Source organism: Vulpes lagopus, chromosome 19, assembly GCF_018345385.1.
Source record: "Vulpes lagopus strain Blue_001 chromosome 19, ASM1834538v1, whole genome shotgun sequence".
NCBI lineage: Eukaryota > Metazoa > Chordata > Mammalia > Carnivora > Canidae > Vulpes > Vulpes lagopus.
The window spans coordinates 35205652-35218656 of record NC_054842.1 but is presented as its reverse complement, the minus strand read 5'-3'; the positions used below and the strand labels follow the sequence as shown (position 1 = coordinate 35218656).

At 39.9% G+C, this 13005-nt stretch overlaps 1 protein-coding gene across 1 annotated transcript in view; it reads right to left on the bottom strand.

Moving 5' to 3' along the window:
- Positions 1–13005, bottom strand: part of ARMC8 (armadillo repeat containing 8) — a 112792-nt gene that overhangs the window by 22414 nt on the left and 77373 nt on the right. The window contains exons 13-15 of the mRNA XM_041734053.1: positions 5320–5402; positions 4936–5017; positions 2645–2731 (exon numbers count right to left, since the gene is read on the bottom strand). Of these exons, the coding sequence (XP_041589987.1) occupies positions 2645–2731; positions 4936–5017; positions 5320–5402 (252 nt within the window). The remainder of the gene's footprint in view (positions 1–2644; positions 2732–4935; positions 5018–5319; positions 5403–13005) is intronic.

Below are 13005 nucleotides of genomic sequence, written 5' to 3'. Positions count from 1 at the left end.
TTTGTTCTTTTTTTAATTTGCATTTATTTTTTAAAAAAGATTTTATTTATCTATTTACAGAGAGAGAGAGAGAGCATGTGTGTGAAAGCACACAAGAAGGGGGAACTACAGAGTGAGAGGGAGAAGCAGGCTCTCCACTGAGCAGGGAGCTTGATGCAGTCTTGATTTCAGGACCCTGGGATCATGACCTGAGCTGAAGGCAGAAGCTTAACCGACTGAGGCACTCAGGCACCCTGTTTTTTTTTGTTTTGAAGTTAAGTTCAAACTTACGAAGTAGCAAGAATAATATAAGGTACTTCCACATATTCTCCCAGATTCAACAATTTTAAACATTTTTGCCATATTTGCTTTATCATTATTTCTCTCCTGTATGCCCATATCCACATTATTCATCTTTTTCTGAATCATTTAAAAGTAGAGCATATACATCATGTCCCTTTACCCTTCATACTTCATACTTCAATGTATTTCCTAAGAACAAGGACATTCTCTTAGAATCACAGAACAGTTACCAACTTCAGAGAGGTTAACATTAAAACAATACTTTTAGGGGATCCCTGGGTGGCTCAGCAGTTTGGTGCCTGCCTTTCGCCTGGGGTGTGATCCTGGAGTCCTGGGATCAAGTCCCACATCAGGTTCCCTGTGTCTCTGCTTCTCCCTCTCTCCCTGTCTCTCTTGAGTAAATAAATAAAATCTTTAAAAAAACAAAACAAAAAAACAATACTTTTATCATATCTATAGCACATATGCCAATTTTGTCAACTGGCCTAATAAATGCTTTTATAGCATTTCTTTCCATTCCAGTTCAGGATCCAATTTATTTTCAATATAAAAAAAAAATCAATTGGGGATCCCTGGGTGGCTCAGCGGTTTTGCGCCTGCCTTTGGCCCAGGGCACGATCCTGGAGTCCCAGGACGAGTTCCGCGTCGGGCTCCTGGCATGGGCCTGCTTCTCCCTCTGCCTGTGTCTCTGCCTCTCTCTCTCTCTCTCTATGTCCATTATAAATAAATAAAAAGAAATCTTTAAAAAAAAAATCAATCGTATTAATGATCCTATGCCTTAGCTCATTTACCTTACTTCTAACCAAAATCTATCTATGTATGCTAAAGATAGATCTGAGGCAACATAAGAGCTGTTCAGGATGATTAATGGTATTGTACTAACTGCAACCAGATCATCATCATGCCAAGACTCCCACCATAAAAGCAGAGGAAAACAGATGGAAACTCTGGCATCCTGTTTAACTTTTTCTTCCTTCAGAGTAACTACCAGTCTCTCCCCTTTTGTTCCGGGATTTCTGCTTATTGAGTAACTATCTCTGAACCTCCACCTTGTTACTAAATGCTAGTTAGAAGCCTATAGGTGTTACAACGCTGGAAGGAAATTCAACAAAAATGGAACTACTAAATAAAGGATAGTGTCTAAACCTCAGCTCACAATTGGGCAGACCAGAGATATTTTAACATGATGAAACTAACATGATGAAACTAATCTTAACTAAATAAGATTTTATTTAAGCTTTATTAAAGCTTGTTGTAGTTTTCCCTAGTATAAAAACAATACATGTTCAAATAATTTATAAAATGTATAAAAGGGAAAAAGTATTCCCATATGCAATCCCTCCCCAAACAACTACCATTAACATTAAACATTAAAAAGATTTTCCTGGGGTGCCTGGGTGGCTCAGTTAGTTAAGCATTCGACTCTCAATTTCACCTCAGGTCATGATCTCGGGGTTGTTATGACTGAGCCCCATGTTGGTGTCTGCGATCAGCATGGAGCTTACTTAAAATTCTCAATCTCTCTCTCTCTCTCTCTCTCAAAAAAAGTAAAACAATTATTTTCCAATGCCAGCATTATAACCCTCAAATGATTTACGATTCTGGTTTACAAAATTGAGCCTTAATTTATTCTTTAGCATATATAGTTTGAAAATAGTCTATTACTTTTGTAATTACATTTGTAGTTGCAGGCAGTTTAGATGAACTATAAGCTACCGTATCTTCCAAATAAGCTGCACATGCCAGGCAGAAAAGGGAGACTAAGAAATTAAACTGCATTTTAAAATGATCTTATTTACACATACGTCCCCAATTTAGAGGTAGGTTTTTTAAAAAGATTCATTCATTCATTCATTCATTAAGAGAATGAACAGGGGCAGGGGGTGAAGGAGAATCTCAAGCAGACCCCTGATGAGTGTGGAGCCTGACACCAGGCTGGATCCCATGACCAGGCTGGATCATGACATGAGCCGAAATCAAGAGTCAGACACTTAACTGACTGAGCCACTGAGGTGTTCCCAGTATTTTTTTTTATTTTTTTATTTTTTAAAGATTTTTTTTAATTTATTCATGAGAGATGGGGGTGGGGGGAGAGAGAGAGAGAGAGAGAGAGAGAGTCAGAGACCCAGGCAGAGGGAGAAGCAGGCTCCATGCACCGGGAGCCTGATGTGGGATCTGATCCTGGGTCTCCAGGACTGCGCCCTGGGCCAAAGGCAGGCACCAAACTGCTGTGCCACCCAGGGATCCCCCCAGTAGTTTTTAAACCTCAATCCTGAAATTTCAAAGTCAACTACTGTACAAATTATTTAACTAAGCTCTAGGTAGACTGAACAAAGTCTAGGAAGAGAAAATCAATACGAACCTCTTTGCTTGGAGAAAATTCAAGAAGAAGGTTACATAGCATGGAAGATGCTACTACTAGGATTTCATCTGGTGCATTTTGTAAAACCTACGGAATTTAAAAAAGGGATGCTATTAATGGTTTGGAATGAGGGAGTTGAGATCCTGAGAACAAATGAGAACCAAAAACAATTTATCTTTCACCTTGACTTTTCATATTGGTTAGGTTAGGAAAGATCCATTTGATACTGTGTCAAACTTTACCTGGTGCTCTAATTATGACTAAGGCCCTCACACCTATCTTGCTGGAGAAGCTCCAGCCCCACTGCCAGGATGGGAAGTGCTGCACAGAAAGAGATAAACACATAAGTCAGGGAGGGGGCGCACTATATGAAAAGTGTGAACATCATGGGACTGCTTTGGAACGAGTTAGTTCAATTTACTCCATTATATCACCCCATTTCTGAAATCACAAAATTGCCCCAGAGCCTGAAATGTTCTGATGTGTTTGTCTCTAGAAGGACTTTTTTTTTTTTTTTTTACCAAAAGCATGGATGAATCAAGCTACTACACAGGTAGGGCAACGTGGGGACTGGTTTTCAAGACTGAGCCCTGGTTCCAAACCCCCTTCTCTCCACTTATTAGATATGGAACTTGACCATATTTCTTAACCTCTCTGAGTCTTTGAATTGAGAAACACAGTACTTCCTTGATAGGCCTTTTTAAGATTAAATGTGATACGGTCAATGTTAAGGGAAGCAACACAAAATGGGAGTAAAGAACACAGGCTGCCTGAATGCAAATTTCAGCTCAAACACTAAATAAGTTTATGAATTCCCTGGCTAAAAAATTGTTGTGAGAATTAATATATGAAAAGATTTTAGAGCAGTAACTGGCACACAGTAATAGCTATACAAGTTTTTAAAAAGCTAATTGATTGTCATAATTGTTGTTATCATCAAGCACATAGTAGGTACATAGCAAACTAATTGCCATGGACTCATGCAACATAGCATAATGACAAATGTTAGTCACCATTAGCTATTATTAGAACCTGGTGTTTCTAGATTCTAAGAGTGAAGACTTGATAAAAACCACCTCGCTTATATGCAATATCCACTTCAACTGAATCCTTCTGCATTTGGGATCAGATCAGATTGATGATCCCTAAAGGAATCTTAGAAGCTCTTGTTATGCAAACTGGAAGTGGATCATCACAAAAACCTTCAGAGTTAAATATATTATTTATAATGCTTTCTTCATCTAAATCAAGTCTGAAATTCCCTAGAATAAGCAAGAATTACAAAATAAAAATAGTTGTCTTAAGATAATGCATTTTAACTCTCCTGTAAACTGTTAGCTAGTTGATGAAGATCAAATCTATGTGCTTTGCATCCTGATCTCCGTGTCTGCCACAACTCCCTGTGAGATCAATAATCCTTCCCTTCCCTTGCCACACCTTTCCTTTACCCCTCAGGTACATACCCTACCCATTTTTTTTAAAGCCATCCTCATTCCAGAAGCCTCCTTGAAGCCCTTCCAGGCAGAAGTCACTCTATCCTCCTTTGAATATCCACAGCCTTTGTTTGTGACCTCTCCTAGGAGCCTTATTGCTGTCCACTATTCAAGTTCTTTGTGCAGTTATACCAATCTCCTTTTCTAGCAACAAATTTAAGCTTCTTAAAGGACTACTCTATCTATGGTCTAATTTATCCTGGCCCTTATCAACTGAAAGGCTCTGCACAAAAAGGGTGATATCATTAGCAGCAACCTACAGCCTCATCTAAGTTTTGATTCAGATTTATTTGACCCACACCACTTTTTTTTTTTTTTTTTTGGTCCTGAAGGAAAGACATAAGACCAAAGAAGTTATTTCGGTGTAGAGACATACGAGATGACACTGTGGTTAAAAAAAAAAAAAAAAAAAATCTAGGGATTGCCAAAAGGTTAAGAAGAGGTTATACCTCTCAATGACTGATTCTTTTCCTTTTTTATAACTAAAAACTACAAAGACTGTGGATGAAGTCTAAAGTGTAATACCAAACACACAGGGGGATCAGATAAGTAACTCAAGTTTTACTGAATAAAAGAAAACTGGGCAACTGCTTCCCCATCACACTTGAGATGCTTGACCTTAGAAACACGTTCTGTAGATCTAAAGATGCTTTAGAACATCAGATCTGAGGAGACAAATATTCAAAATTCTTCACACAAAACCCTGCCATACTGCTGGACCTGGGAGTTCTGTTAGCTACCTTGGCTCACTATAAAGGCTTTGTGGCAATGGGTGCTACTTGCTGCTTTTCTTCTTACCTTCATTAAAGGTTTCCACACAGCATGATCCTGGAAACTGGTTCGAAGCTGCTGCACAGATCTAGATAAACTGTGCAAACATCTACAAAGAATAATCAAAATTAGCTTCAAAAGAAGCCAAAACTTTTACTTTTCAAAGACACTGCTTGGCATTTCAATAAATACTAATAAGCACTTCAAGTATATCTATAGACATTGTTAATTCAACTACTTCAGGGCTTCATGGGCTTTTCAGGCTAGCTTCCCTGGTAAGTGATGTAAGAATTCACCTGAGAATACTTTCGAGTAACATTTGGATTCTGCGCTTACTTGCTGAAGGTCCGGAAAGGAAACAGGTTAAACACACGGCAAAGGGTTTTTATTCAGACCATTTAAAGCTCATACCTGACGGCAGCTAACCGCACCTTGACACTAGACTCAGACAAGCCAGTCACAATTCGGTCCATCATATTTTCAGTCTCAATGATCTGGAGAAAAAGGTTAATGCTGCATAAATAACAACACGAAGAGGACAAATTTCACTGCTTGTAAATGCAAGTATGTTAATATCCATTAGAAGTTAATGTTTTTAACAAGAGTTTTTACCTCTGGAACCATCATTTTGTGGTGGGGGCAGGCAGCTCATCAGAAAGGAAGGCCTACCCACTAAGGACCTGCCAGACTGAATGACGGGCATGAAGGGCAGATTATGTTTCTTTATTTTTAAAAATACTTGAAACAATAACTATATGGCACAAATATTGCAGAAGTATTACATAAACAGTATTGAGACAAAGCAAAAGATACAACTGAATCATCATTGGGCAGGTTCCTGCCAGAGTGAGATTCTAGGAAAATCATAGTCCATACTCAGCTCCTTATGAAATCTGTGGGTTTCTGACAGAGCCACCCTGTGGCTACTTTCTTACTAAGCAAATGGAAACTAAGCTAAATATTTAGAAAAGTAACCCTTGCCATCTTTTTACTGTAACACTAAGTCCTGTTACATATAATCACTACAATCAAAAAGTTTAATTTAAAAACAAGATAGCCTACAATTTTCCTTCATTAAGCAATGTACAGATACAAAATAAAAACTGTGTGGAAGAAATTAAACTTAACTTGTGCGGTCCTATGGAAAAACCACATATTAGAAAAAAATGCTGATACAATCGCAACCAAAATATTAACAAAAACAACTAACATTGGCTAAGTACATCTACGTGCTGGGCATTGTGCTAATACGCATATTACATTATCTGATTTAACCCTTTTGCAGGCATTATTATTACTCTCATCAGTGAAGGTTCTAGATGATGCAGAGCTTGCCTGGGATCACAAAGCAGAGAGGAACCCAGGTAATATCTGACTCCAGGGTCCTGACACTTAGTCATGCCTGTAATATGGCCCTGGTTAGAGAAGTAAGCCTGTGTTCACAAGGTAGGTGCCAACATGAGTGACATGTTAATGGGAGTCATTACTCACACCTGGAAAGCACGTGGCTGGGAGAACACATGGGAAGATCACCTGGGGAGCTTAAAAAAAAAAATCTCAGGTCAATTAAATCAGACTGTGGAATGGGGCTCCAGCACCCGTATTTTTTTTTTTTTTTTTTTAAAGCTCCTCAGGTAGAATCCAGTGTGCAGTCATGGCTGAGGATCCCTGGACCTAGACTAAAATGACAGGAGTTAGAATGCTGACTTCAGAACAGAAGAGGGTGGGAAATCTTCAGATGTTCAAGCCAAATGGGAAGAGAAAACACAGTGTTGATGGGGAGAAAAATATGAACTATTAAGAACGTGGAGCCATGCTTTAGCTATAGGGTAGGAATGGTCATTTTTATTTAGTGATTTGCAGGTTCCAAATTGACATAAGAAAACTTCCATATTGACTCCTCTCCCCAGACCAAACCTAAATCTCACCCTTAACTTTATGTTTTTCACCCTGTCTTCATAGTCTTCTAGTTTCTCAGCTCCTGGTTACCTACTCTACTGTATGCTTTTGCACAGACACTCTACTTAGTAGACAGATTCCCCATTTCACTGTCCTTCCACCACACATCATTGCTTCAGATCTCAAACCACTGATACTACCATGGAAGTCACCAAACTTGGCCGCCTGGTCTCAGCTTATGCTATCCCACTTGGTGGGACCATCACTGCTGCTCCACCAACTCTGCACTCATCCTCAGGAGAGTCCCGTTATGTCCTAGGATGGTTACTTTGTTCTTCAAATTCTTCCCACCTCCTCATGCCTGAAGTCCCTCTGTGCCGCCTCATTTTTTGCAGGGGCCTTGCTTTCTTCCTGGGACACAAGTTGTCTCAACTTTCTTCTTCTCCTTACTAATATAATATGTCTCCATATTTCTCTTCTTTACTCCTTGCTGAAGTTCGTACTTCAAGCTCAAAGCCCTTCTGCTTTTATAAAGAAACTATTTTCCGTACCTCTTTCTTGCATCTTTATTCTGCCCAACCCCCTGGGTCCTTCTCTGCCTGCCCCAATGCCCACTTCCACCTCAACTTAAAAGAATGCCCAAATTTAACCTTTTTAAGCTATAGTCCTCTCACCCCTCCCTTCCTTAAATGGATGCATATCCCAAGGCTCTGCTCATCTCTCACTCTACACAAATGACAATGCTGGGAGTTCAAAATCAGCTTGATACTCCCTAATCTAAAATTCTTTATTCCAAGAATAAAGTGGTGGTGGGGGCAGTGGGGGATGGGGTTGAGAAATGCTATTAGACTGACTCTGGGTGCTTAGGAAACATGGGCATGGGCAAGAATTTAAAGAGGCTTCTGGATAAGGTTTACCTGCCACATCCAACTGAAGATGTAAGTCTGCCAAGGGATAGGACAAGTGTAGCACTTAGCAGGCATACAGATTTGCTCTATAATCCTGACCAATCACTTGATCTCCCTCGGCCTTCAGTACAATGAGGGGATGAAGCAATGATTATTTTACCTCCAGTTATTTGCAATCAGCATGTAAATAAACACGTTAGTTTATCAGGTTGTTCAGAAGTGACATGAGAAGGTAGGGTAGAAGAGACAAGATAGTACAGGTCTAGTTAGACAAGGGGTCAAAAACCAGGGAGCAGGCAGACGAGTCTAAGGGCAAATAGGGCACAGCTCCTATTTACGTGCCCACATTTACTTAGTCAGCAACTATCTGAGTGCCCACTGAATGCTCGACATGGTTTTAAAACTTGAAGATACAATGGCAAGGGAGAGAAAGCCCTTGTTCCTACCAAACTTACAATGAAGGATTGGCAAGTGCAACAAACTACTGAATGAGTGCTATGGCACTTGAATCTACATCAGCAAAAGTACTTTAGGAATGACAAGGGCTACAGGCAGACAGAGTGAATTAAGTGTCTACAAAGGGTAAGTGGGAAAAACCTCCAATCTCAGAATGGCTGGGAAATGGCCATTAATGACCATACCAGAGAATACTGAGGCTTAGGCCAACAGACAAGGGGGAACTATGTTAGCAGCTAATCATCATAACATCAGAGCAGAGCTTCATGCTTTAAGTTTCCTAGGGTGTGGAGGCTGGTATTTTGGAGCTGGAGAATAGCTATAAAATGACTGGTAAGCCTTTCCCCTGAGTTAGGATATAAAACAGGAGGACTATTTGGAGGTATTTTCTCTTTCAGGCACAAGGTGATCTTCTTAGGTTACAGTCTATCAAAATGTCTGCAAGTAGGAAGCCTGATTTGTAACCAAACTTGTTGTGGAGGGACATTAGTAACTCTGCCAGGGTTCTGGTAGGCCCACTACTTGAATGCCTGGCCCACCTTCTCCAAGATACCAGTCTGGGAGCAAGAGGGTGAAAATAATGCAAAAATCAGAATGAGAACCTAGGATTCCAATCCAAAAAGGTATCACGAGAGGCTATGTGAATGAGCAACACTATCTAACTGTGGCTTTATAATCTTGAGGGTATTCACACCATCTGTGCAGGGATAAAAGGAGCGGTATAGTGAATATATTGACAAAATAAAGATAAAAATGTGATTACAAAGCAGAGAAAGGTTTGTGATCACATTCAGAGAAAAACTGTTCAGGTCAGCTGGGAAGGAGTTGGCGGTGGCTGCTGCCATAAAGTCTAACAGAAACTTTTCAGACCTGGGTTGGAAGGCCAAGCACACATGTTCTTCATAGTGCCTTTCAACAACCCCAGTACTGTGCTACAAAGCCTTGATAATGATAGAGAGCCAAGTCCAAGACCCTGCAAAGGATCTTAGGTCTTTCTAGAATATAAGAGCAATGCCAAGTGAAGCTTGAGGTTGTTCTGCCTAATGGTTCTAGTTGGAGATTCCTCAGCCACAGTTCAGCAAATATGCCCTGTAGCATAGCTTGTTGAATTTGCTTTAAAGGAGGAGGAGGGAAGGAGGGAAGGAGGGAGGGAGGAAGGGCCCTTTGTTACATAGACACTGTGCCTGGCCAGGAATGTAAGTGGTAGACTGAATCTTCAGAGTGTAGGTGCCATTTCTTTTTCTCTGCTCTTCTAGGGGGCCTAGGCTGTAAATTTACTACAGAATTAAATCACATAAAAATGCTACATCATAAACTGACCAAGTTTTAGGTCAATGGGCCAGATTCCATGCTACCTCTCTGCTGGTGTTTTAGTACTCATGACTACTAAGCTTTTTTCTCTGGTATTATAATTCCTACAGATAAGGATCTGAGGCCCCTGCAATTCAGATGAACTCTATAGCCTGTGAGAGAAAAGGGCAATCGGCCTAGAGGGTCATGGGGAAAATGCAGAACCCAGATAATCCTAAAGTTCATGGCACAAATGGGAATGTTAATAAGATGAAAATGGTCTTGGCTTACAAGGGAATTCCCTAGCCCTCCATGAGTTCCAGTGGACTCATACTTTAGTTGTGGCCAAGTCATATACCATCTGTTCCTCAGAGCATATGAAGAACTGGAAGAGTCAGAGTTAAAAACAAAACCCAACTACTCCTTCCAGCATGACCCAGGATGAAGCATTTTCCAGGTACTAGCAACTTTAGATTGGACCTTGAACTGTGATCAAAACAGGTCAAGCAGAGGATGTAAAAACCAGGCAGATTCTTAGCGGTGTCAAGAAACTTCTCAGATGATTCAAACTGAGTGGGCTTGGAGTCAAGGGAGTTGGAAGGGTAAAGTGGGCACAATGGCCAAGCAAATATAATTTAATTCCAGGTAGGTTTTGTGAAAAGTTCCCAGAAAGTCTTAACAGAGGATGACAAGAGAGAACTGGCTAGAAAGAGTGAAAACTTGGAATCGAACTTCCTAAGTCAGAAGAGGCAGATTTAAGATCTAAGTGGATAAGGTAGCAAATCCAGAAAGTCTAGTTAATATAGCAGGGGCTAAGCAGCCAAGCAGGATGCAGAACAAGGAGGTCAGGAACAAAGAATAGGTCTGGCAGGGAAAAAGATCTATAATGGACACTGAACCTGTTGGTATGGATGGCGACCCTTTTGACTCGTACGTGTCAATGTAGACGAGTCCCACGATACACACGAGACTTTCTGACCAGGGGCCACCTATTTAAGGTCCAGCCCCTCATAAAACTTATCTTTTTTTTTCTAAGCAGATGAGCCCTATGAACACAAGGTCTGATGTCAGTAGAGTGGAGAGACTGGTTTTAGAAACAGGGTAGGGGCTGGGGAGGAAGGAAAGGGGTTATGAGGTAACAAGGTAGATACCAGAGTAAGATAAGCATGCACAACCAGCTTATTTGGTAGCCTGAGTAGAATCATTAGGGGTGTGGGGAGGGATCCACTCCTAAAAATGGAAAACCAAACTTTCCTTAGGTTTTAGGAAGTGACCGTTCTGATTTTGCTACAAAATACTTAACTAAAAGACATGATGCCATGCATATCATGGAAACGCACTTAGTATTTATAATTCCTAAGTACATCCTTATACCAATCTTTTACTAAAACAGAAAAGCAGAACACACACACCCCAATAGCACATGGCCTTCCACGAATCAAGCAAGGGGCAGCTGCAATGCTTGCTCCTATTCATTTGGGAACCCGATTCTCCTACTGCATTCTTCTCAGTGCCACTGATGGCAGCAGACAACTATCTGGAGGAATTAAATACATGATTGGTTAAGTTTTTAATTGAATAATGTTAAATTTTGAAGGAGTTTTAGAAATAAACTTATTCAACTTCTTTAGTTCATCAATGAGGTCTCTGAAATTCCAAAAGATTAAGTCACTGGTCAAGGTTGTCTATGCAAATTAGGACAGTGCTAGGGCTCCACTGGGTTTTCTTTTTTAAAGATTTTATTTATTTATTCATGAGAGAAACAGAGAGAGAGAGATGGAGAGGCAGAGATACAGGCAGAAGGAGAAGCAGGCTCCACACGGGGAGCCTGATGTGGGACTCGATCCCAATACTCCAGGATCACACCCTGGGCTGAAGGCAGGCACAAAATCGCTGAGCCACCCACTAGGTTTTCTTACTTCTAGTGTAAGGTCCATTTCACTTGCTGTGAAAAGGATGAGATTTTTGCTTAGCCTTAGTAACTAAACTGAGATCTAACTTGGAAAACTGGGGAAAAAGCAATTTAAAAGTTATCAGAACCAAAAAAAAAAAAAAAAAAGTTATTAGTGCTGTGGAAACTACAGCCTATATATATATATATACTGACATCCTAGGCCAATAAAAATTAGCATACTATAGGGCCCCCAAGAGAGAAAATAACAGATCAATGATTCAGCTTAGGGTGGGGGTAAAAATGCCAAAGGTTGGAAAAGATGGAAGCCAATGAAGAAAAAGTAACCTAAGGAAATATTGTGAAGAAAACCCACAAGAGTTCCACTGACGTTTCATTCAATTCCCTAATGATTTGATCTCCATTCTAGAATCAGCATCCAGCTTCCACAGATACTAACTAAATGGAACTAATATTCTACCGTTTTCAGTCATTAGCCCATCTGTTCTGAATGAGAACCGCAGGCTTTCCTACCCACAGTCTATTCCATATAATACCTTTGCCACTGCTCCAATGTAAGATTTTCTGACATTTTCCTCAAGCAAATAGCTTTAAAATAAAGGGTAGTTTTTACCAAAGGCTTTTTTTTTTTCTAAATGATACACAACTTCTCTTAGGACAAATCATGGATCAACACATTATATTCCTGAGTCTCAAGTAAACATCTCACAAAGTATGTCTTCCCTTCTCTCAATCTTCTATTGCTATCCACTCCCACATTCATACCAAATTTCTCAAATTCCATGATCATGGGACACACAGGTGGGGAGGAAATAGTTATCTTATCTCAGCCAGAGAAGTGAACAAAACATTCTAGTAAGACATGACCTACAGGACCTCCTTTTAGTCCTTTCTCTTGAAGGCACTGAACTAAATCAACATCTAATCCTTCTTGCAGGCCTAATAGGAATGGTATCACGTTTAGGAGTGGAGGACAAAGAAGAGAGAATTCTTATGGTGGACCTATTCTTAGGCTTCTAGATTTCATTAAGTCTCTTTAAGTGTTTAGAAGAAATACTCAAAGTTCTAAACTTTTCTACACTTCGGAAAGAAGTGGGAGCGTTCTCTTGGCCCAACATCTCTTTCCGCTAAAACCAAACACATCATGTCAGAAATACTTATAAAGTGTAAACATAGATCAACACTTTATCAAAAAATATTTCTCTACATATATATAAAAATATATATGTGTTTATATATATATATATATGTTCAATTTTTAAAGCTCAAACATCAGCTTAATGGCAGAACGGAACATAAATAGCTAATTCTCTTCTTTCATTTTAGCACATAAGTAAAACCATTAAAAATTACTTCAAATAACAGAACTAGAAACCTCCTCTTCACCTTGTACTGTTTTCCAGGGATCTGAATGATGCACTGCTCCAAGAGCTGTGCAATACAATGGCCCTGCTCAGCCTCTACTCATCTATATACACATCCATGCTTCCAATATTCTTAATGATCCTACAGGTTGGCAGGCTGAATTTTCATGTCCAGACGTACACAGTTTACTCAGTTAATACAAGCATAGCAGCTACTATTTGCCAGATAATGCTTCTATGGAGTTTACATTCTACTTACAAACAACAT